At 50.2% G+C, this 25,718-nt stretch overlaps 1 protein-coding gene across 1 annotated transcript; it reads left to right on the top strand.

The window, feature by feature from the left end:
- The first annotated feature begins 24,836 nt into the window (after positions 1-24,836).
- Positions 24,837-25,718, top strand: LOC109780684 (uncharacterized). The gene has a single exon (XM_020339263.4). The coding sequence runs from the start codon at positions 25,038-25,040 to the stop codon at positions 25,428-25,430; it is 393 nt and encodes a 130-aa protein (XP_020194852.1). The 5' UTR covers positions 24,837-25,037; the 3' UTR covers positions 25,431-25,718.

Raw genomic sequence — 25,718 nt, 5'->3', positions numbered from 1 at the left:
CCGTGTATGAAATACAAGGCAATACGCACACGGTGGTCCCGCTAGCCGGTTAGCGGGCGGGGTTCGAAGGGGCAGCGCTTAACGTTTTCGGAAATCACAGATCACATATGAACTCCGATCGCGCCGAATTTTCTGATCTGACCGATCTTATCAATTATCGCGAGTCCGATTCGGATTTACGTTTCACTGTTAACCCCGATGGCGGATACCGACCGGTAGGGGTAGGTTGTGTCACGACCTCATTGACTCCGATTGACAGAAAACATAGCCACGTCGATCCCCATGTGCAGTTGATCTCATCAACCGTGCACACAGCCGATCTCATCAACGACAACAGATCTCATCAGCTGCCTCCACATATCTAATATGCATACGATCTGAATCCAAATCCTAGAGCAGAGACTCTGATACCACTGTTAGGTTCTACGGTAGGGTGCGTCAACTGCAAATTAAAATTTTCCTACGCGCAGAACAACCAAGAACATGCTATGGGAGATGGATCACATATCATTACCACTAGACGCGCAGTGCCGTGCAGTGGAAGTAGAGTTGAGGCAGCGCGTTCCTGGAGTCACCTCGCGTTCCCGGAGTCATATCCTCCTTGCCGGTCTCCCACGTAGCCGATCGGGTCCCGCGAACAGGTTCGCCGGAGCGGCGCAAGTGCACCGCCTCTAACGGTATCCGCGCGTGCAGGAACTTCGTGCGGCTGACTGCTAGGTCTGATCACACAACCGGCGGCGAGTGGAGGTGGCTATTCGCAACACATGCATACCCTAGTGACATCGCCGAAGCGATCAAAACATGAGTGTGCGGCACCTCCACTTTATATAGGCGTCCGCCGCGGGCTCAACACTTGGGCCTCGCACGGACCCTAAAGCCCATAAGTCTACTCGGCCACAGTCCGAATACAGCTCGGATCACATCCGACTAGTGTCCTCTGATCCAACCTCGTAGGTTCCTTTCCTTAAGCGCGCGACCCCTTAGGTTCAAGTCGGCTTGGTCACCGTTCGGAGCACCTCCGAACTGCATGGTTGGTAGCGACCTCTAGCAAGGCGTGCCGACCACCAAGCAAAAAATGAAGCCGGTTGGCGAACCTGTACATCATACTTCCATTCCTTTTGCAACATGATATATGTTGTCGGGCTCAAGGCGAGTCTGTCATCCTTGTGCTAGCCCGACCTCTTTCTCGTTCCAGTGATGCCGACCACAAACCAAATTATCTCATAATCCTTGTCGCATGGCCATGCTTATCCTGGTTGGATCACACGAGGGGCCCAGAGTATATCTCTCCTGATCGGAGGGGCAAATCCCATCTTGCTCGACCATGTCTCGCAGCATGGGTCTGGACAAGCCTGAAACCTACCCAGTCACGGAGTAGCGTTTGGTCGGCACAAGCAGGTCTGTCACCATCCCGAGTATATGCGCCAGCTCAGGTCTTAGGACATAGAACCTATGTTGTACTAGAGACTCACAGATGGCATATCGTTGCGTCTCATAGTTGGGTCTGTCCTACTCGGACCTTATCTCGACTCTTTCCCGACTACGTCGAATCCAACCAGATCCTTTCGAGCCCATATTATCCGGTTAGCGTCCAATGCTCCATGGCTAGTGAGACCGAGCCATCGACCGTGTCATATGCTAGTCTAGTCGGTTGCGCGTCCACACAACCCTTTCGACTAGGGACCTTTTAGGATAGTAATCATACAATGCATAGTCCCACAAACAAGTCACGTACTTGTTAATATACATAATTGATAATATCCAAGGACTATCTTTATTCATAAACACATAGGAAATATCATCATACATGATTGCCTCTAGGGCATATCTCCAACAAAAACAGAGTAATGCAATAAGAACTCCAAAACAAGTAACATCGCTCTCGCGTCATGACCATCGCAAAACCTGTACCTGCAACTGTTGTTGTAGTAATCTGTGAGCCACGAGGACTCAGCAATCCCATTACCATGGGTATCAAGACTAGCAAAGCTTAAAGGGAAAGGAAGGGGTAAAGTGGTGAGGTTGCAGCAGCGACTAAGCAAGTATGGTGGCTAACATACGCAAATAAGAGCGAGAAGAGAAGCAACGGAACGGTCGTCCACTAGTAATGATCAAGAAGTGATCCTGAACTCCTACTTACGTCAAACATAACCCAAAGACCGTGTTCACTTCTCGGACTCCGCCGAAAAGAGACCATCACGGCTACACACGCGGTTGATGCGTTTTAATTAAGTCAAGTGTCAAGTTCTCTACAACCGGATATTAACAAATTCCCATTTGCCACATAACCGCGGGCACGGCTCTCGAAAGTTTATACCCTGCAGGGGTGTCCCAACTTAGCCCATTATAAGCTCTCACGGTCAACGAAGGATATTCCTTCTCCCGGGAAGACCCGATCAGTCTCGGAATCCCGGTTACAAGACATTTCGACAATGGTAAAACAAGACCAGCAAAGCCGCCCGATGCGCCGACAATCCCGATAGGAGCTGCACATATCTCGTTCCCAGGGCAACACCAGATGAGACTAGCTACGAATAAAACCAGCCCTCAAGTTTCCCCGAGGTGGCCCCGCAGGTAGCTCGGTTCGGACTAACACTTAGAGAAGCACTAGCCCGGGGGGGTTAAAATAAAGATGACCCTCGGGATGCGCGACTCCCAAGGGAAAAAGGCTAGGTGAGGCAAATGTAAAACCAAGGTTGGGCCTTGCTGGAAGAGTTTTATTCAAAGCGAACTGTCAAGGGGGTCCCATAAATCACCCAACCGCGTAAGGGACGCAAAAATCAAGGAACATAACACCGGTATGACGGAAACTAGGGTGGCAAGAGTGGAACAAAACGCCAGGCATAAGGCCGAGCCTTCCACCCTTTACCAAGTATATAAATGCATTAATAATATAAGAGATATTGTGATATCCCAACATAAACATAATCCAACATGGAGCAATCTTCATCTTCACCTGCAACTAGAAACGCTATAAGAGGGGCTGAGCAAAGCGGTAACATAGCCAAACAATGGTTTGCTAGGAAGGGTGACAAAGTTTAGAGGTTCATGGCAATTTGGGAGGCTTGAAGAGCAAGTGATAGGTAGCGCAGCATAGCGATAGAACGAAGCAACTAGCATAGCAATGATAGTAATGAGATCCAAGGTGACGTTCATCTTGCCTGAAATCCCACTAGGAAGAAGAACGAGTCCATGAAGAAGATGAAGCCACGAAGACGACCAATCGTAGACGAACGAATCCTCACGATCACAACGAAACAGGAACTATCGAGAAGAATCACACAACATGGTAAACACACCACACATGAACAAGGCATGATGCTCAATCAAGTATGATGCATGACAAGGCTACATGAAGCTACTCATGACAAGAGATGGTGCATACAAGAACAACACATCAAAGCAAGTTTAAATGAGGCCGGAAACAACATATAACAATTCCGGTAAGACCTCATATACAAATTTCGAAATTGGTCCAGATCTGAATAAACCTTATGTTAAAGTTGTTAAACAGCAAGTTAAGATGCACCAAGATGATCTACACGAAATTCTAGTCAAGTTACATATAAAGTTCATTAGATTCGGAGCTATGGCCTAGAAGATATGAGCAAAACAAGTTGAACATGGCATTGATACAAAATACATCCAAACATCAAGCAAACACCTCAAAACAAGGATGCAACATGATAATATGAAGCTACATGCAATTCTAAGCAAGTTACATATATAGCATGCTCAAAACGGAGCAACGGTGCAACACATACACTCCAAACAAGATATAACAACAATCTGACCAAAACAGCAACTAGGCATCTTGTAAGCATCAAAACAATATACTACAGCACCCTAACATGAAAGCAAAACCATGTACATGAAGTACAGGTAAAGCATGACAAAAAATGAACACTGAGCTATCTTCAGAAATCACTAGAACATGCTCAAAAGAACATGGCAAGATTACAAATAATAACAGTTTCACAGGCTTAGCAGAAATTACTGGACATGGCAGAAATAACATCAGGTTGCAAAGTTTAGAGCTATCAAACAGCATGCTACAGGAACAGATCATAGAAAACAAAGGCATGTCATGAATTTACTAATTGCATAGAACAAAAGGCCCTTACTGATCACGAGCCAAAAAGGCACATAAGATATGATGGCACCCATGTAAACATAGCAAGTTATATGACAGATTCAGACAGTGAAAATAACAGTGCATGGCAGAAACAACGATAAGTAGGCATGTTGGTGAGCTTGAACCACTCACCACAGAGCAATACATGGCATGACAAGGTAACCAACAGTAAGATGGCATAAATAGAGCTAAGCATGGCAATAGCATAGCCATAGGGTACATGGATCACTAGCAAAACACATGGAAATAACGAACTTAATGTTAACAGGCTGACAGCAACATTATTTAGCAAGTTTGGAGCAAGATTACAACAAGCTACAGCAGGCTATAAATGCAACCAAAGGCATAGATGGATAGAGCATAACATGTATAACAAAACATCCTTAGTGAAAATCTCCAGATTAAGCATAGAACTCATTGTAGCAGCAGGTTTATATAGCATCACAATGCTACAGCTACAGAGTTAGCAGAAATGACAGTCACAGAAATCAGCAACATCACGGAGGCTACTTTGCATGCTTGTGCTAGTCACCACAGAGATTCTAAAAATACAAGACTTGCACCACTGTAAAGATGGCATGATGTATATCAAAACACATGTAGAGTTCATGCTCATAGGATGCACACACAAAATGCAATGGAAAAGACAAATCACCAAGTTCTGATAGCAGACAGCAGTTAAGATCATATAGCACTTTTGCAACGATGATTAGGGCATCAAGATGGACTCAAACAAGCATGGCACAATGGAACAAAATGAAGAGCATCTCATGATGAACATTTCTATATATTATTCACGCAAAACAGAGCAGTACACATGAAGTTATGATGTAATGAACAGTGCACCCGAATGCAAAAATCTCAGGGACTTGGCCGTTTTATGAAAAAAACAGAGCAAGCGCAATATAACTACTCTACGCACGGGCAAGGGGTAGCGGTCATCTCACCATGGGCTGAGGCCCAGCACGTGGAGAGGAGAAGGCCTGGGCCGGAGGGAGCGGGCCAGCTGGGCCTGGATCTGGGCCGGACGGGGAGGCGCAGATCGGGCTCCTCCCGATCCCGCAAGACGGCGGCGGCGCGGTCGCCGGATCCGGGCGAGGGGCGGCGGCCTCGCCGGATCCCGGCACGAGGACGACAAAGGGACGGCGCGGGTCGCCCGACGGCAGAGGCGAGCGCGGTCGGCGGCGAAGGAGAGGAGCTCGGGGCTGCGGACGGGCGTCGACGGGGCCGGATCCGGCGGCTCCTGGAGCCGCGGCGCGAGATACGGCCGGGCGGGGCCGGCGACGAGGTCGGAGGACCCGCGGGGTCAGCGCGGCAGCGGGGACGGCTGGGCCGGAGAGGGCCTCGCTCGGGCCCCGGCGGGCCCCCGCGGGTGGCGGCGAAGTGGGCGCGGGCGCGGGGACGCGTGGCGGCGCGCAGTTGGCTGAGGCGGCGGGGTTGCTGACGTGGCGGCGCCCGATTGGTGCAGGGGACGTGGCCGGCGGACACGTCCGGCGACAGGGTTTTCGTCCGGCGGCGCGAGAGGAGCGGGGCTAGGGTTTCATTTGCGAGAATTTCGGGGGGAGACACCTATATATAGGTAGAGGGAGCTAGGAGAGTCCAATGAGGTGCGGTTTTCGCCCACACGATCGTGATCCAACGACCGAGAACATGGACGGGGTTTGGATGGGCTAGGTGGGCTGAGTGAAGAGGTGCTGGGCTGCAAAGAGAAGGGGGGTTTCGGTTAGCTCGGTTAACCGTTGGGGCGTCAAACGACCTCCAAATGGAACGAAATTTGACGGTCGGTCTACCGGTGATATACCAAGGCCACTCGGCAAATCTCGGTCCATTCCGAGAACATTTTTCTCCCGCTCACGAAACAAGGTCTGAGAGGGGCGACGGGCGCGAGTGGGAGAGGTCGGGCTCAAAGCGGACAACGGAAAGAACTGGGAGGACCCGAACGGATGCAAGTTTTGAAAAACATGCAGATGAAATGCAGATGATGACATGGCAAAGTGCAACGCGCAAGCAAAAGACATGGCAACGACGGCGAATAACTGGAAGACACCTGACGCATCGAATCCGGGGCATTACAATAGACCCCATCTTTTTATCGTTAATAGCAACGATACATGCGTGTCACTTCTCCTTCTATCACTGAGATTGAGCACCGCAAGATCGAACCCATCACAAAGCACCTCTTCCCATTGCAAGAAAAATCAATCTAGTTGGCCAAACCAAACCAAAGTTTCGGAGAAGAAATATGAGGCTATAACAATCATGCATATAAGAGTTCAAAGAAGATTCAAATAATATTCATAGATAAATCTGATCATAAACTCACAATTCATCGGATCCTGTTGGGGATATAACTACTGGAGTCACCCACCCTAGAGGGGCCGGGTTATGCTATGACGATCATCACATGAAGCCCAATCTCAAGTTTGAGGATGGCGGTTCAGTAATGGGCCTAAGGCCTAGAGGCGGCTTAAGGCCCGTAGTGATAAACCGCCGTTAAGGTATGACTTGTAGTGTAAGGCAAGAATAGTTAAGAGTCCAAGCCGGACACTGTTTATAAGCCAGCCGGGACTCTGAGAGCCGCTGGGCGTTAACCTCTCTATATAAAGGGACGACCCAGCGGCGGTTCAGGACAAGTAAGATCAGATCGATAGCCAGGCATAGCGGTTTAGCTCCCTGGTCATCGAAACCCTAAGTAATTCCACCTCAACTGGAGTAGGCTTTTACCTTCACCGTAAGGGGCCGAACCAGTATAATCCTCGTGTCCTTTGTCCCGTTTAACACCTTTAAGCTTCCTAGTTGCGATGGCTCCACGACTAAGTCCTTGCACGAGGACATCTGCCGTGACTATTCCACGACATTTGGCGCCCACCGTGGGGCCAGCGCACGGTGGATTTGAGTTCTTGAAGGGCAGCTTCGAAGGGCTCAAGGGATACGCTGTGGGCCGGATGACCAAGAGTCGTCGCGGCAAGCTCTACATCGACGACGCAAGCTGGGGCCCCGACGCCGGCTCAATCGAGTATGGGTACCGGGTCCCCTTCGGCGGAATCCACGTTTTCATTGGCAAGATTGGCGAGCCGGGCCCTGAGTCGGACCTCTGCACCGACCTCGTCGAGACGGCTCAGCGTGCGAGACCCGCCCGGACTCTGCCTGTCTTGAAGCGTGCTTTCGTGGGATGCGTCCATGGAGGGCTCTCTGAAGGATCTGGATCTGGCGATGAGACGGCCGCCCGCTCTGACGGCGAGTCGTCCACAGATGAGACCAACTCGTTATATCAACTTCAAGATGGCAGGCTCAGGGGTTGTTCCGATGGCGACAGTATTCCGGACCCCTTTGAGCCGCCAAGCCGGGTTGGAATCTTCATGGCCGGCACACAACCTGTTCAAAACCCCGCCGCTGGGGCAGGAGGCCATGTGCACTCGCCGGCTCAGGTGCTAATGGATCTCACAGATAAGATGACGGCCCTGTTAACTGCCACGGTCGTCCCGGCGGATCAAGCTCAACATGATGCAGAAGTGGCACAACTAAAATTGGACATAGCGCAGGCCAAGGAAGACCTGGCAGCGGAAGGAGTTAGGATGGCTGCAGAGCGGGCGGCTCTGGACGCCCAGACTCAGTTTATTCAGGCGCAGTCTTTCCGGCTCACGATGGATCAGAACGCATCCAATGAGGTCATGAGAAGGAGGTATCAGAAGGCTCAATCTCGGCTCCCTCCGGTTTATGATCCTCGCAACCTCTTCAACACACCCGGTGCAGGGCCTAGCAACCCGCCAGAGATAAATCAGATCACGGCACCCGGGGTGGGAACACTGGTTCAGCCACCAGTGATGGGGCCTCCCCATGTGAATACTGCACCGCCTCCATATGTGCCAACACCACCGGGTCATTATTCTAACCCGTTGGAAAACATGATCGCTGCAGCAGCGCGACTGGCGGCTCTTCCGGTTGAGGGTGACTCCCCAACGGCGGTTGAAACCCGCAGGGTCAGAGAACTTCTTCAGATGGCTTTGGCGCAGCAGGAGGCATATTCATATAGCCGGGACAGGATTCATTCGACCCCTCGACAGGCAATTCGTCAAAACCGGAGTCCGAGTTATAGCAGACACATGGCGTCGGCGACCGGCTCAAGCAACGTCCGGCAACATGACTTTCCTGGGGGGGCATGGCCCGGCACATAATGGAGCCTTTAATGCGGTAGATCAAGACAGAGCGCGTCAGGAAGCTGAGCAGGCGGCTCAGATGACGGCTTACCAGCCTTTTCCGGTTTACCCGACGGCTTCTATTGAGGCAGGCATGGCTACAAGAGTCGGAGGCGTCCCTTGCCTGGTGCCGGCTCTCTGTAACGAACGTCTGCCCAAGGATTTCAAAGGACCTAGGAAGGTACCTAATTACACGGCTGATTTATAGCCCGGAGCATGGGTTGAGAGCTACGAGATGGCTATGGAGTTGCTGGAGGTCAGCGAAGCGGCAATGGCCAAATACTTCACCATGATGTTGGATGGGACTGCCCGCACTTGGTTGAAGGGACTGCCGCCCAATTCCATCGGGTCATGGGCAGAGCTAAAAGCCCGGTTCATCCAAAACTTCAAAGATACATGTAGGCAATCAATGTCAATTGTGGATTTGACTAACTGCAAACAGCAAGAAGGCGAGTCTACAACCCATTGGGTACGCCGGGTCAAAGAGATAATACATTCGTCTGATAAGATGGATTCCAGCTCTGCGGTCTTGATGTTGGAGCAAAATTGTCGTTTTGCGCCTCTGAAAATGAAGCTTGGGCGGCTCAAGCGCGATTGCAACGATATGGGTACGCTGATGGCGGCTCTGGTCAAGTACGCCGACTCTGATAGTACCAAGGATCCCGCGTCTGATGAGGAAAAGACAGGGAAGGGAAAGAAGAATGGTAACGGCAAGGGCCCTCAGCATAACCCGGCGAACCAGGGAAATAATAAACGTAAGGCTGATGGCAGTATGGAATTTGTGGCCAACACCAATGCGCAAGGTAACAACCACCGACGTAAGGGGAGACCACCTCCCCGATCCGCCGGATCAGGCCCGACGCTTGAGCAATTGTTGAATGAGCCTTGTCCAAGGAACGGTTCTAGGGAGAAGCCAGCCACTCATCTATGGAAAGACTATGCAATCATGAAAGCTTTCAAAAATTCCAACACTTTCAATGGCAACAATGGGCAGGGTGGTGGCTCAGGCGGCGGCGGCTTTCATGGCCCGGGCGGCGGTTCAAATTCCAATTTTCAGAATTTTCAAGGTAATCAAGGGGGGTTCAACTAGCAATCTGGCCAGGGTAATCAGCAGCAGCATCAGGGGGATATCAGACCAATCCAAAGCAGCTCAACAGTGGACAGTATCATGTGTTTACTACCAGTTTGTGCAAGCGAGACCAGAAGCTTCATAAAAGGGCTGTGAACGCTGTTGAGCCGGCGGTTCCACGTTACTTGCGATGGTCTGAGCAACCTATTGTATGGAGTAGGGAGGTTCACCCTCCCCGGGTTGATAATCACCTGGCTTTGGTGGTGGCTCCTCAGGTTGGTGGGTATAAATTCACTAAGGTGCTCATGGACTGGGGCAGCAGCATCAACATCCTCTATTATGAGATCTTCCGTCGTATGGGATTAACCGATAAAAACCTCAGCCAGTCCAATAATGTTTTCCACGGCGTGGTGCCTGGTAAGTCGGCATATCCAGTTGGTAAGATCGAGCTGGATGTAGCCTTTGGAGATGAGTACAACTCCAGGGCGAAAAAACTGACTTTTGAGGTGGTCAAGATCAGAAGCTCGTACCATGCTCTATTTGGGCGGCCGGCTTACGCCAAGTTCATGGCACGGCCGTGTTATGTGTATTTGCAACTCAAGATGCCGGGTCACAACGGGACCATTACGGTTCATGGCAGTCGAAAAGTAGCTTTGGAGTGCGAGGAAGGTGACGCTGCTTACGCTGAATCTGTTTGTGCGACAGAGGAGTTGAAGTTCTATAAGGATAATGTTGACCCGGCAAATATGACGTCTCTGAAGAAGCCAACCATGGAGCATGAGCCGGTAATGAAATTTAAGTCGGCCGATGAGACTAAACTTGTTGACTTTGTTCCAGGTGACTCATCTAAGCAGTTCAGCATCAGCGCCAATCTGGATCCTAAATAGGAAGGCGCGCTCATCGAGTTCATCCGTGAGAACCGGGACATCTTTGCATGGAAACCTTCTGACATGCCAGGTGTACCGAGAGAGCTCGCTGAGCACACTCTTAATATTGATCCAAAATTTAAGCCAGTCAGGCAAATCCTCCGTCGGTTTAATGAGGAGAGGCGGAAGGCCATTGGTGAGGAAGTAGCTCGGCTCTTGGCGGCCGGGTTCATTGTGGAAGTCTTTCATCCAGAATGGTTAGCTAACCCGGTGCTCATACTCAAAAAGAACGGCACCTGGCGTATGTGTGTGGATTATACGGATTTAAACAAGGCTTGTCCGGCTGATCCTTTTGCTCTCCCTCGTATTGATCAAATTATTGATGCTACGGCGGGTTGTGAGCGTTTGAGTTTTTTGGATGCGTACTCTGGTTACCATCAGATCAAAATGGCTGTTAAGGACCAAGAGAAGACGACGTTCATTACTCCCTTTGGAGCTTTCTGTTATGTGTCTATGCCTTTTGGACTCAAGAGTGCACAGGCGACTTACCAGCGTTGCGTGCAGAATTGTCTTCATAATCAGATTGGGCGCAACGTTCATGCCTATGTGGATGATATTGTGGTCAAATCCAGAGAGAAGGAGACCTTGATAGATGATCTAAGAGAGACCTTTGATAATCTCCGGGTCTACAAGATGATGCTTAACCCGGCCAAGTGTGTTTTTGGTGTTCCTGCAGGCAAGCTCTTGGGTTTTCTGGTTTCTCACAGAGGCATTGAAGCTAACCCGGAGAAGATCAAGGCAATCACCTCTCTGGCTAAGCCGGCGTGCATAAATGACGTCCAGCGTCTGGCGGGTCGCATCGCTGCTTTGAGTCGATTTATAAGCCGGTTGGGCGAAAAGGCCATACCACTGTATCAGATGATGAATAAAACAGATGACTTTGTCTGGAGTGATGCTGCTAATGCTGCTTTTGAGGATTTGAAAAGACAGTTAGCTGAGCCGCCAGTCCTTGCTGCTCCTGTCGATAAGGAGCCCTTATTGTTGTATGTAGCCTCTAACACACGAGCCGTCAGTGTGGCCGCCGTGGTGGAGCGCAAGGAGGCGGGTAAGGAACATCCAGTTCAGCGGCCGGTTTACTACGTCAGCGAAGTACTCATTGAGTCCAAGCAACGGTATCCATATTGGCATAAGCTTGTTTATGGGGTGTTCATGGCAAGCCGGAAGCTTAAACATTATTTCCAGGGCCACCCCATCATTGCGGTTAGTTCTGCTCCTTTAGGAGATATCATCCAAAACAGAGAAGCCACCGGAAGAGTTGCTAAGTGGGCCATTGAACTTGGGCCTCATGATTTAAAGTATGTGCCACACACTGCTATCAAATCTCAAGCATTGGTAGACTTCATCAACGACTGGACAAAACTGTAGATGCCTGAGGAGAGGCCAGATAACACATACTAGACTATTCACTTCGACGGGTCCAGGCAGTTGGAGGGCTCGGGGGCTGGAGTCGTTTTAGCTTCCCCTCGAGGTGACAAATTTCATTATGTGCTATGGTTGATGTTTCCCTGTACTAACAATGCAGCTGAGTATGAGGCCTTGCTCCATGGTCTTCGGATGGCTAAGGAGATGAGCTTAAGCCGGGTGAGATGCTTTGGCGACTCAGATTTGGTGGCTCAACAGGTATCAGGCAAGTAGGATTCCAAGGACCCCCTCATGGCGGCTTATCGTCGTGAAGTTGATGCCATCGCCGGGCATTTTCAGGGTTATCAAGTGGAGCACATTGACCGCAGAAAGAACGAAGCGGCTGATGCCTTAAGCCGGCTGGGCTCTCAGCGTAAGCCGGTGCCGCCTAATACTTTCTTGGATATTATGCATAACCCTTCTGTCAAGTTGCCTACAGAGGAAGACTTGGCTGTTCTCGACCCAGAAGCACAGTTGGTGGCGGCTCTTCACGTTATCCCAGATTGGACAGTGCCATACTTGGCTTACATGACCCGGGGAGACTTGCCTGAGGATGAAACTTTGGCCAGACAGATAACCCGGCGGTCTAAGTCAATGATAATTATCAATGGCGAGCTGCATCATCGCAGTGTTACTGGGGCTTTTCAGCGTTGTATTTCCCCTGAGGAGGGTCAAGAAATTTTACGAGAGGTTCACGAGGTGGATTGTGGCCATCATGCCGGCTCGAAATCCCTTGTGGCGAAGGCTTTTCGTCATGGTTTTTATTGGCTGACGTCTCACGCTGACGCAGAGGACTTAGTCAGTAAATGTGACGGTTGTCAGAAGTTCTCAAGATGTGCTCACGTGCCGGCTCAAGAGTTGAGGATGATTCCAATCACTTGGCCGTTTGCAGTCTGGGGGCTTGATATGGTTGGGCCTTTCAAAAGGTCCAAGGATAAGAAGACCCACCTCTTGGTGGCAGTGGACAAGTTCACAAAGTGGGTTGAGGCAGAGCCAGTTAGTAAGTGTGACGCAGCCATGGCGGTTCAGTTCATGAAAAAGGTGATATTTTGCTTTGGTTTTCCACACAGCATTATAACTGACAATGGTACCAATCTGTCTAAAGGCGCCATGGAAGAATTTTGCCAACGAGAGCATATTCGGCTTGATGTTTCATCAGTAGCTCACCCCCAATCCAATGGTCAAGCTGAGAGAGCCAATCAGGAAATCTTGAAGGGCATCAAGCCCCGGCTTTTGGTCCCTTTGCAACAGACGCCGAGTTGTTGGGTGGAGGAGTTACCCTCTGTGTTATGGAGCATCAATACTACTCCTAACAGGTCTACGGGTTATACGCCTTTCTTCATGGTCTACGGAGCTGAGGCGGTTCTCCCTAGCGACATCCGTCATGACTCGCCTCGAGTGGCGGCTTATGTCGAGGCGGACAATGAGCAAGCGCGTCAAGATGCTCTTGACTTGTTGGATGAACAACATGACGTAGCAGCAGCTCGCTCGGCGATTTACCAACAAGACCTGCGCCGCTATCACAGCCGCCGGGTTAAGTCCAAGACCTTTCAGGAAGGTGATTTGGTGCTCCGGCTCATCCAGGATCAAACAGATGCACACAAGCCATCCCCACCTTGGGAAGGGCCCTTTGTGGTCAGCAAGAACTTGCACAACGGGTCATACTACCTCATCGATGTTCGAGAGCACAAAGATTCACGTAAGTCGGAGGAGGAGACCCGCCGGCCGTGGAATATTGCTCATCTTCGGCCGTATTACACTTGAGCCAACGGCTCTCATAATGTACATATTTCTATAGCCATGTATATATTATGATGAATAATAAAGCAGGACCTCTGTCCTTTTTTCCCCTCCAAAGGTAAATGTGTCATTGTTATTTTCATTATGATATCACATGATCACTTGGAGGCTGATCCGGCTGATGATCGTATTCGAATTTAGCTGTTAAATATATGATCACTTGGGGGCTTCCTGTTCAAACATAGGTCGTATCCGAACCAAAGAGAACATAGATGTCGATACCCACTTGATTGGCATATTGCCGAGCTCACTGGGGAGTTTCTTGATCATATTTGAATCATAGCTCAACCCCCTTTGGGAACCGACGTGGATCGTATTCGAATCAGTGTCGTTAAACAACTCTCAAGATCATTTGGGGGCTTCCTGTTCAAACATAGGTCGTATTCGAACCAAAGAGAACATAGCTGTCGATACCCTCTTGATCGGCAACGCCAAAGCCACTGGGGGCTATATGATCGTATTCGAATCTTAGCTTAACCCCTTTGGGGCGGTTCTCTGGTCGTATTCGAATCAGAAGCCTCCAAATTTTTGAAGTCTCTTTGTTGCAAACAAGTTCTTTTGATTATATCTAAAGTGTTCAAGGGTGGTCTCTACTCCACCGGCTTAACTTTGGTCAATAAAGTTGATCGCACATGATAAGCATCATGTTACATAGTGGGGTTTTTACTCATTATTCGGATCACATAAACCGGAGGTGTACTTGAAGGATCACAGGTATGCTGTTATGGTTGTCTCAAGGATATAATGGAGGACCGGTTTGTTATGATTCCGGGTTATATGTAAAGTGTGTGACTCTCCATGCGGTAAGCCGCCAAGGGACTTGTGATTTGTTTTTCTATGCAGGACAATTAAAGACAGCTCTTTAAACATAAGGAAAACAGAGGATCAAGCATAACCCGGAAAAATATAAAAGGGCGGCTTAAACAATGTTGAGCGCTACACACGTGCGCGATGGCACGACAAAATTAAGTGTTTGTCCTACTCTATTACATGACTCCCCGAGTCCAAAAGGTGAGGCATCGTCTTTTAAGACATAACCATGAGCCGCCTGCGAGATCAAGGGCGTTGTTGGCCTGAGGTTTTCGGGTCATCCCTCTCCGATCCTCCGGCTGTTTCCATGACCTGGAAGGTTGATGATTTCCAGTCAATGCCACTCAAGGCTTCAAATTGAGCCTCATCATCAATTAACCAGGCCGGGTCAACTTCAGGGGCGAAGGTATGCTTACGAGTTGGAGGAATCAGGCTAACTGCTTCATAGCGTGGTGTTGGGATTCTCTGATTCTCCGCGCCATAGCCCGGTTGATATTTGGTAAGATCTGTGTCATTGCCAATCAAAGTGGCCACAGGGCGTACGCTCTTCACACAAGCGGCGAAGTCCTTCTGGTCAAAGGGGGTGCCGTCTTCCTTCAAGCTGGGATACCCAAGGGCGATGTCGGCCGGGTCTAGCTCCGGTAGAAACGCCTTGGCCCGGCTTAGAGCGGCTATAGCTCCGGCTCTTGCAGAAGCCCGTCTCAACTCTTGGAAGCGTTGAGGAAGTACGGCAAGCCGCCTGAGTACATTCGCCAGGTGAGTGGGAACTTCATTTGACAGAGCCACAACGGCTAAGGCACGTTGTGACCCGGTGTAAAGTTGCTCTACCAAGGTATAAACCGCCTTCAATTTTGTCAGCACGTTTTGATTAAGATTGGAGCTCCTGGGGCCTGTATTGCAAAGACAGGTAAGCTGATGACAATTGACATGCTCTTTGGAAAAGATGTAAACTAGCTAAACACTTATGGAGTAACTTACCAAAGATTGCGGAGACCATCTGAGAAACATGGTGTTTTAAGCCGGATAGCTCGGCGGCTGTTTCAGCGAGAGTGGCCTCCGCTTGTTCGGCCCGGCTGAGCAAAGCCGTCTTTTCATCCGCCCAGGCTTTTCTCTCTGCTTAAAATTTCTTCTTCAGTTTCTCTTGAGCAGATACACTGAATTAAAACTTGGAGTTGGCCTTTTGGGTTTCATTTTCTTGAGTCTTCAGCCGGTTCTTTAAATCAGAGATCTTCGATTCAAATTGCTTGACGGCGGCCTGTATAAATTCTGGGTCACAGTTAGGGTGATTATAATGCAACATTAAGTCCCAAGCACTTTGCAAGCAAAGACACTTGGCACTTGGGGGCTAATGTATGCTGAAGAGCTCTATTTACAGTGGCGGTTCATGCAAATAAGTCCCAAGCATTGCAAGCAAAGGTACTTGGCACTTGGGGGCTAATGCATATTGTTGTTCAACTACTTGATTAAAACAAGGTAAGGACCGGTTCAGATATGTTGATTAAACCGGACCTTGAGTGCTACCAGGTAAGCCGGTTTTCTTGCAGTGCTTACTAAGCCGGTATTAAGTCTACAACATATTTTATCATAAGTAATAGACTTGGGGGCTGGCATGGTAAGTATAACTATGGAGTAAGAAAGAGAGTTATACCTCAGATTTTTGCTGTATTTGTTTCACCATGTCAATCTCCAGATCCCGGCTGTTGTGCACTTGATTCACATAGCCAGAGACAATATCTTCAATGCTCAGATGAGCATAATCAGTGATGTCCAACTTGGCCCGGCAGCGCTCCAGAAGTTCTTCCTTGGCAGAGCACTTGGCCAGCACGGTAGGTCATCCCGGTTCGACAAACTCAATCCGGGTGATCTCGATGTCCGGATCATCTGGATGAGCCGGGCTGGGGATCTCCGGGTTCTCAGAACCTTCCATAGCTTGTTCAACAGTGGGAGCAGCGGTGGCATCAAGAGATGGTACAGCTGGCGACTCATCAGCAGAGGCATTAGGAGCAGCCGTTCTGAGTTCCGGCTCTTCGGCCAGCTTATTTTTCTTCGCCCTCTTGCTGGGCTTCACTTGTACACTGCAAGTCAAAGGGTTAGTGCAAAAACATGAGTAAGATAAGTATAAAATCAACTGATCATCATTACCCGGGAGCGGTTTTGAAAGTCGGCAAGCTGGACTGCATTGAGTCACCGGAGGAAGGCGAAGTTCCCTGGTAGTTTGAGTCAGAAGAATTGAGTGGTTGACGAGGGACGCCCGCCAAAGGATATAAAGAATATAAGTCGGAGATAACCTCAGTCCGGCGCTTCCTTGATGCTTCGGGTAAGCCGGAGGAGAGGTCTGCATCTTTGCTGGTCCGGGGCTGCCTCCGACTCTCATAAATCTGTCGCTTCAAAAGAAATTGAGGATCCTGATAAGCTAAAGGATGTGAAAATCTTACTTTCCGGGTTACTCTTCGGACTTTCTGTCTCGACAAAGGCTCGGAGTCGGAGGAAATTATAGTTACCTCTTCATTCACTTCATGACTCGTTCCGGTGTCCTCCTGCTGATAATCCGTGTCAATAAGATGGTTAAAAAAGGAGCCTAAAGAGTCAAGAGCTACCTCTGACTCGGAGGTGTCTTCCAGACGAAGCAGGTCCGAGGCGCTAGGTTTATTCCCCTTCTTACGGGGAGCGGTTTTCCTGACGGCTTTCTTAACTTTTCGGGCTTTCTTGGCAGCTTCGTGGTCATACTTGACCTTCCAGAATTTATCATTAGCCTGTAAAATACAACAAAGGTTAGTAAGTTAAGACAAAATCGTTAAAATGGAAGGTGAAGTATTCAGGTCAATGGTTTACCGCTGGAGCCAGGTTAGCCTTGCAGAAAGGGCTTAAGCCCACTCTCCCGCAATCTGCCAGGCTCTCGTTCAGAAGAGACTTAGTTGTATCATCAATGATGTCCTCAGGTAAGTCGTCTGGACTGTGCCGAAGAGGATCATCCTTTTGGCCCGTGTAATCACACATCAAGCCAGGGCCGCGGCTTAAAGGAATCACCCGCCAGGCAATCCAGACCCGGACCAGATCAATGCCATTTAGGCCGTTCCCCAGAAGGGCTTTGATTTTGTTGATGGTGGGAGTAAGTGGTTGACGTTCAGCTTGAGATAATTTATCTGGCAAAGGGTGATTTGACTCCAGACGCAGGGCACGAAAGCCGGGCAGAGGGTTCTCGTCAGCCGGAGAAGTGTCTTGGCAGTAGAACCATGTCTGGTTCCAATCTTTCGGGTGGCTTGGCGGCTCAGCATAAGGGAAGAGACAATCTCTCCGTCGTTGGATTGAGATTCCACCGAGCTCCAAGCTGGGCCCGTTGGCACATTCATTCTGGCGATTGAAATAAAATAACTCCCTAAAGAGTAGCAAGCTGGGTTCTTCTCCGAGGTACACCTCACAGAACACTTGGAAGTTGCAGATGTTTGACACGGAATTGGGTCCGATGTCTTGAGGTCGCAGATCAAAAAAGTGCAGGACATCTCTGAAGAATTTTGAGCCGGGAGGAGCAAAGCCCCGGTTCATGTGATCAGTAAATATGACAACTTCCCCATCCTTGGGTTGAGGCCTCTCTTCTGACGGGTCAGGAGCACGATAGGACATGACCTCTTTCTTTGGCAGGTAACCCGTTTTCACGAAATCAGCTAAGATGTTGTCAGTGACGTTGGATCTAACCCAGTTGCATGTGACGGGTGCTTTGGGAGCCTTAGGCGGCATTGTGAAAGATGGAAGCCTATGACCAAATAAAATTTCCGGTTCAAATTTAAGCCGGAGGAAAGTTTCAGTTCAGTATTCAAGATGGCGGCTTATGAAAGGGCCTAATGATATATGGCTAATTGTGTCAGGTTATTTAAGCCGTCGTGGATATCATGAGCAATTAAGTTATTTAACTATTATGAATGATCCGAAAATTTCACAAAGCATGGCCTCTTTTAAGCCGGCGATATGAGCCGCCATGGCTAACAGATGCAGTTTTTGCCTAAGTGTTGCACAAACAAGTTTCACAGATTGCAGGGATTATTTTGGATCAAACGATCGTCCAGAAAAGAAAAATTTCTAGACCTAAAAACTGGTACAGAGAAGTTCATGAGCTCTAAATGAGGTCTTTTTGCAAGCAAAAGGGATCTGCTAGTATTGAAAATGGGTGTGAAACGACTACCGCCGAAGTTATGCACTACTCTTGGATCAAAGGAGGCCGTTGTTGAAGAACTGCGAAGGAATCGCGAGGAACCACGAAGAACACAGAAGAACTCGCGAACCCTAATGCGGATCTAATATACGGGACGACAAGGACTTATTGGTGCTGATGAGCAGTGGAGGTGCGCCGCGGTTCTCTGGTCAAGACAGGTCGATGCAACGGCCTTAGTTGGTGCAGACGGGATGTGCAGCGGCGGCGGCGGAGCTCGGGCTCTGAAGCGTCGAGAGGAGGGAGACGATGGAAAGGGAAGAATGATGAAGACCTAAGGGTCGGACCTACTTATAAGGGACGGCTGATGAATGGGCACGAGAAACGAGGAGGCTGAAGACATGGTTATCCAGCTGCGGAGACGCCTCGATTTTCGGGACAGTTATTAAGATAAGGATCCGTTGAGATACGTTGAGCAAAACGTATATTAATGGCGGATGACGTCACGGTGGGTTACCAAGAATCCAGAAGGTGACGTCACGGCGGGTTAAAGCCTTTGCGCAAACAGAAGCCAGAAGATTTTTTATTAAGGTATTGAAGATTGACATGAACCGGCTCAAATCAATCTGGGGCCTAATGTTGGGGATATAACTACTGGAGTCACCCGCCCAGGAGGGGCAGGGTTATGCTATGACGATCATCACATGAAGCCCAATCTCAAGTTTGAGGATGGTGGTTCAGTAATGGGCCTAAGGCCTAGAGGCGGCTTAAGGCCCGTAGTGATAAACCGCCGTTAAGGTATGACTTGTAGTGTAAGGCAAGAATAGTTAAGAGTCCGAGCCGGACACTGTTTATAAGCCGGCCGGGACTCTGAGAGCCGCTGGGCGTTAACCTCTCTATATAAAGGGACGACCCAGCGGCGGTTCAGGACAAGTAAGATCAGATTGATAGCCAGGCATAGCGGTTTAGCTCCCTGGTCATCGAAACCCTAAGTAATTCCACCTCAACTGGAGTAAGCTTTTACCTTCACCGTAAGGGGCCGAACCAGTATAATCCTCGTGTCCTTTGTCCCGTTTAACCCCTTTAAGCTTCCTAGTTGTGATGGCTCCACGACTAAGTCCTTGCACGAGGACATCTTCCGTGACTATTCCACGACAGATCCCAACAAACACACCACAAAAAGTCATTACATCAAATAGATCTCCAAAAAATCAGGGAGAACATTGTATTGTGAATCAAAAAGAGAGAAGAAGTCATCTAGCTACTGCCTACGGACCCGTAGGTCTGTGGTAAACTACTCATGCATCATCGGAGGAGCACGAATGAGGATGATGAACCCCTCCGTGATCGTTTCCCCCTCCGGCAATGTGCCGGAATAGGGCTCTAGATTGGATCTCGTGGTTCTAAAACTTGTGGCGGCTGGAATTGGCTTTCGTCGACTCCCCTGGGGTTTCTGAAATATTTTGGTATTTATAGAGCTGAGAGGCGGTGGAGAGGACACCCATGGGCCCCACTACCCACCAGGGCGCGCCAGGGGCCTCTGGCGCGCCCTGGTGCCTTATGGGCCCCACAGGCCTCCCCTCCTGCACTTCCTTGGCTCCCAAGTTATCTTCTGGTCAGAAAAAATCTCCAAAAAGTTTCACTGCCTTTGGACTCTGTTTGATATGGATATTCTGCGAAGTACAAAACAAGCAAAAAATAACAAGTGGCAATGGGCACTATGTCAATAGGTTAGTCCCAAAAAATGATATAAAATTGCTATAAAATGAATGTAAAACATCCAAGATTGATAATGAAACAACATGGAACAACAAAAAATTATAGATACGTTGGAGAGTATCAGTGGCGCTGAATAAAGATTCTTCAAATCCTTCCTCGACAAGGCGGTCGGCCCTATGGTTGGGAATGGTTTTGAAAACCAGTATGTTCAAGCACGGATGGTGTGGCAGCGGCGACATCCTTGTGGTGGACATGTGTCCTCGGGCTCCGCCGTTGCGACTACGTCTGCTCCAATGTCGGCGCGGGGCTTGGCAGGTAGTCCAGGAGCGGATGCAGATTGTGGTCTGCATCGACGACATCTCGAAGAAGGAATGTGTGTTGGGTTCGTGGTTGATGGATGGTAGGTGTGGTTTCCTCCTTTGCCATCTTAGTCGTGGTGGGTTGATAGATCTGGAGTTCGTGGCTTGTTCGGGGTGTTGCCCGGTCTGATTCATTCAACGGTAATGGCTTCACTTTTGGTGAGTCGCCTTGAAGGTCCGCAGAGCTGAATATGAACGATGAAGCCGCCTCGAGCTCGGTTGAGGGGGTGATTTGTCATTCTTTTCTTCGGTGACTACTGTGATGGTGCCGAGGCCAGATGACGAACGTTAGTGCCATGCTCAGAGATGTTCTGCTATCTTTTCTATTTTGTCATGTTAGTCCTTACGTGACTTGTATTTTAATCTTTATGATATAAATGAGACACGTATTACCATGAAAAATAAAATTCTTCTATCAAACTCTTGAAGCTGCGTAGGTGTATGTGCGTTCATTTTTGAACTCTCGAAGAGTTTTCTCTGCAAAAATGTTCGACATCTCCCGTAAGCCGTGGGATCTGAGATCCCGCGGCCGAGCTCTCACCGTAGGACCCCGGCTTAGGTGCTCCGGGAGGACCAGCTACTTTCTCAGACACGTACGTTGGCCAACACTTTCAAACCCGGAATTAAGACCCAATCAACCGTACAGAAATTTAACGAGCAATCCAGTCAGCTTTGCGACCACCGCTAAGCTAGTCCACGGCAGCCAGCTATCGCCATCAAACCACCGCCACGGCGTTCGTTTCATCACTTGCGCATCAGAAGTTCAGAACACTGCGCCAGTGTACCGAAGCACCGTCCCGACGCACAAAACAACCAGAAACCCAGCCCGGCTCCGCGGACGGCCGCCCGCCCGCGAAGCAAACACCACGTGCCGACCGGCGACCAGTGGCAGTTGTGGCATCATTTCCCGGTGCAAGCAGCGGCGCAAGCCGACGACGAGCCCACAGCGCAGCGGCGTCGACGATGACGAGCCCGCACGTACGGAGGAAAACGCGCGGCAGCCGCCGGCGCCGATAGCTGGCAGCATGGCGCGTGGCCAGTGCACACCACAGGCTCGGGCGGACGGACGGACGTACAGCTAAGCTCGGCATGTGACCTACCTGAAAACGACCGAGCGTGCCTCCGGGGGACACACGCACAGTCACAGGCAGAGCGCGACACGCAACGGCCGTGGGCAGCCACCACGTCTCTCGCGTACGGGCGGACCGGCGCAGCGCGTGGGCGCATCTCGGGCGTCGGCCCGTCGTGTGGGCCTGATCCGTTCCCAAGGAGAGGCTCGTGCAGCGGCGTCGGCCTGATCCGGACCGTCGAGGCGCGATCCGTTGGCCCGCACGCGTGGAAGGAACGGTCCATCGGCCCGTGCGCGAGCGGTGGACGGGGGTCGCTGATCCGGTGGCCCCGGCCGGACATTGTTTTGGTAGCCCAACTTGTGTACTGGATGTCACGCGTCCTTCTCGTCCAAATAATTCGTTGATCGAGACTATTTTTCGTTTTTAAAAATTCAGCCGCATCGGGACGTCATGCTAGCATCATGGGCACGTCACTACCAAAACCTCTCTTTTTTTCCTCTTGAGCTTTTCCTGATATTTAATTATGTGCGCTTCGCCCAACCGATCAAGTACATGTTACATCTTTTTTTTACATGAAGTACATGTTACCTCTAATAAACAAGAATTCGCGGTATAGGTACCGACGAGCTTCGTACTTAGCTATGCGTACGTGTCTGTCGTGTATGCCAATGTTGATCACATTACTTTTAAAAATGTTTTGATCTCAAAAACCGTTCTACTAATATACTCCTGATCTATCGCATTGTTTACTGCAAGATTACATGCTGAATTATGGGTGCTAATTGGTCAACCCAACTATAGTAGTAGTACAGTGCCTGGTAAAATATTGCATCCTTCATTGCAAAGGAACACAGCACCTTTGCTAGGCTGGTATGGCAAGCCTAGGTGATTCATATTCAAGCTTCACAAGCAAGTGTCCGAATCGCATTTTGCGTTAGATCCATCACGGAATACTACTAAACAGTGTTCTCAACGCAAACTCCGCCGAGACCGAGATACTTACTAGCCCACAACATAAGAACGCTTGGACACATAATTTTGACCTGAAAAGCTGCGCCATCACATGCATTTTGTCCGTAGCGTGGACACCTCACGTACTTGGCTGCATGTATTCCGGGCTTCAGACGCAAGCAAACAAGAACAGCCGCAGAGCTAGCTAGCTGCCTGACTGAACCACGCTTTGCCCACAGTGCTCGTAGTGTATCACGTAGGAGGAACCTTCCCTCTAGCAAACCCAGCAGGCAGCAGAGCTGAGTTAAGTCGATAAGATCCAACCAATCGGGGCATGATAGGTATTTAGGCTGCCCACACCTGAGAAGAGATGCGGCTGGCGTGTGGGGCCAGGGCGATCGACGCCGCGGCCCCACAGCACGCGAAATACAGCGATCTAGTAGCTTTTGTGCATGTGAAGAAAGCTATTATCCTCGTCAGCTCCACGGGATTGTTTATCTGTCTGTGTGTTTGTTTATGCAGTGGTTTGGTTTGCACACAAAGAAACGGCTGCTAAGACGGACCTAGTTGCCCGCCCGCCAATGCATCCGCCCCATGTTACTTCCTCCACAAAACATGGCCTGCAACTGCAATGCACTGTACACAGCCCCAAAGGCCAAAGCTAGCTAGCTAATTTTCAAGCAAGATGACATAGCATGCCCTCCTGAAGAAACCCAAAGACTGCGCATTGACAAGTTAGTTAAGTTAATCATGAGCAAAGGAAACCAATTAGTATTAGTAGTACGTAGCACAATTCGTTTCACACAACGGGAGGCTTGATCTGTAAATTAACATTTTGCATCAATCATGGATGCGTGTCACCGGCTAGCTACTCACTCAACGACCCCGCCCCGTAGGGTGTATCCTAGTGTGGTGATGCAATCTCGTCGTTTGTACACCACATACACTTGGCGTGCTACGGACAACGGATCTAGTCTAGCCAAGCTGTAGACGGATCGCGCCATGCGTGCGTCCGATTCCGCTGGTTTTCGATCGGACCTGCCTTCATCATGATCGTCGCGGGCGGGTTCCGCGTTACTGTTGCGGTTTGCGGTCAATCATGGAGGTTGGCTCACCGTCCATCGATCCGCGTCGATGTGGTATAGATGTACGTAGGTGATGATTGCGCCTAATCATGGCACGTAGGAATAGGATTAATCCAAGCTAACAACCAATGTCAAACCAAACAATCACATTGATTAACGAACAGGAGCTGATAGCTGCCAGGTTCAATTGCGGCCACGTACATGAGGCGTAGGCCTGTTTTTTCAGGAGAGGCCGGCCGATCCGATGCCCGTTGCTAACTAACTGACGGTTATGAGTGGTAGTTAGCTTGAAATGCCTAGATGATGTTATATTCAGATCGAGTTCCAGAAAATCATATGTATCAGCGTCTTTTACGACCGTCCGCTCGACTGTTTCCGTCAGCACAGCCAGGTCACCATGCGAGAGGATTCAGTTCCGAACCACCTGAAAGGGACACCAATGGCAATGCCGCAAAGACTGCGATCGAGCATTGCAGAGTCGAGCCTCCTGCACTTCAAAACCATGCACAGATGCACTGCTAACTCGCACCTCCAAACTCCGTGATATGCGATCATACATCCCTACACTACACAGGTACTCCTACATGCACGTACTACCACAGGATCACCATCGAACTTATCCGGATAGGCGATAGCAAGAGGGAACATGGGAGGTCAGTGTTGTGGCCAAGGGTGTCCATGTCAAACTGCGCCATCGTAACCAGAACGTACACGACCGTAGGCTCCACGGGTCGCCGAGTTGGGGTCTCCATCGCCTTGTGATAACACGTTACTTGCAAGGGCCTCCCCCCATGGATCGTCCCAATGACTGCGAGAGGGACGGCCATGTGAGGCATCCATTTCTCTATTCAACTGCCATGGCAATAAGTCTCGGTCCCATGATTGTTTAGAGTCTTAAAAAAGCTAGAGCATCTGTTTACCATTCTGTAAATCTATTAACAGCAGCATTGATCCATGTTAGTAAGTACCTGTTTAATTAATTGATTTTCAGAGAAGAAAGGCTTGGGACAGACACACACTCATCACAGGTGGCGAGGGAGCCAGGGCCCCCATGGGCGCTGGCCCACCGGTCAGGGACCTGAGGTGGTGTGTTTGGAGACAGTTGGGGCTGCGCGGCTCACCAAAAGGCAAGGCCCCTAATGCGCCCCAACCAGTATATAAGCATGTTAGCATGTCACATTACTCGACAGCCCGCACATTCACTTTGCCATTGCTTTAGCCTTTGTGCTGTAGCTTGCAAGGAACGTCGGAGGAGGACGGACTGAGCGCTACTACTGCTTGCCCGGCCGGCGGACAGACACCGCACCAGTGCCCGCTCGTTTGCTTGCGGGCGGCGTCGGCGGCGGCCACCGATCGCATCGCGGCGAGATCGATGGCGACAAGGTGCTTCTTCCCCAGGGACGCGGTGGCCGAACGGCACCAGTCCAAGGCGGCCGCGGAGGCGCTCGAGCAGCTGCACCACGGGGGGCGCGTCCTGTCCCGGGAGGAGGTGGGCGGCGCGGTGCGCGTCAAGATCGTGGTCAGCAAGCGTGAGCTCAAGAAGATGGTGGCCGCCCTCGGCACCGGCGGCGAGGTGGCGGCCGCTGCGGCGTCTGCGGAACGCCGCAGCCGCCAGCGCGCGGCGGGCGGCGGCACCGACGCCGAGCAGAGGCTGCAGTCGCTCCGGCGGCGCAGCATGCGCAGGGCGGCCGAGGAGACGAGGCGGATGCAGGCGAGCGGGGAGTGGGAGCCCGGCCTCCAGAGCATCCCCGAGGAGGTCTACTGAGTTACCGCTAGTGGTCTAGTAGATGGCGCCGTCGGTGATGGTTAATCACTTTACTAATTATAAGGTTGGGTTTTGATCACCTCCTGCTAAATGCTACTCGTAGATGTATGTGTACAGTGCTCTTGATTTGTTCCTGTTCCTTGACTATGAGGGTTAAACTTCTGCTGGTTAATCCTCCTCCTCCATCAGCTTGTGCGATTTTTTCCGGTTAAATTTTGGGGATTGTGTGAAACAGATGAAAAATGAGAGGTGATCTGACTACAATGCAAGAGCTGCATTCATCTGAAA

Source organism: Aegilops tauschii, chromosome 6 (genome assembly GCF_002575655.3).
Source record: "Aegilops tauschii subsp. strangulata cultivar AL8/78 chromosome 6, Aet v6.0, whole genome shotgun sequence".
Lineage (NCBI taxonomy): Eukaryota > Viridiplantae > Streptophyta > Magnoliopsida > Poales > Poaceae > Aegilops > Aegilops tauschii.
Note: the sequence above shows the minus strand (reverse complement) of the source record. Positions and strands in the feature narration are given on the sequence as shown.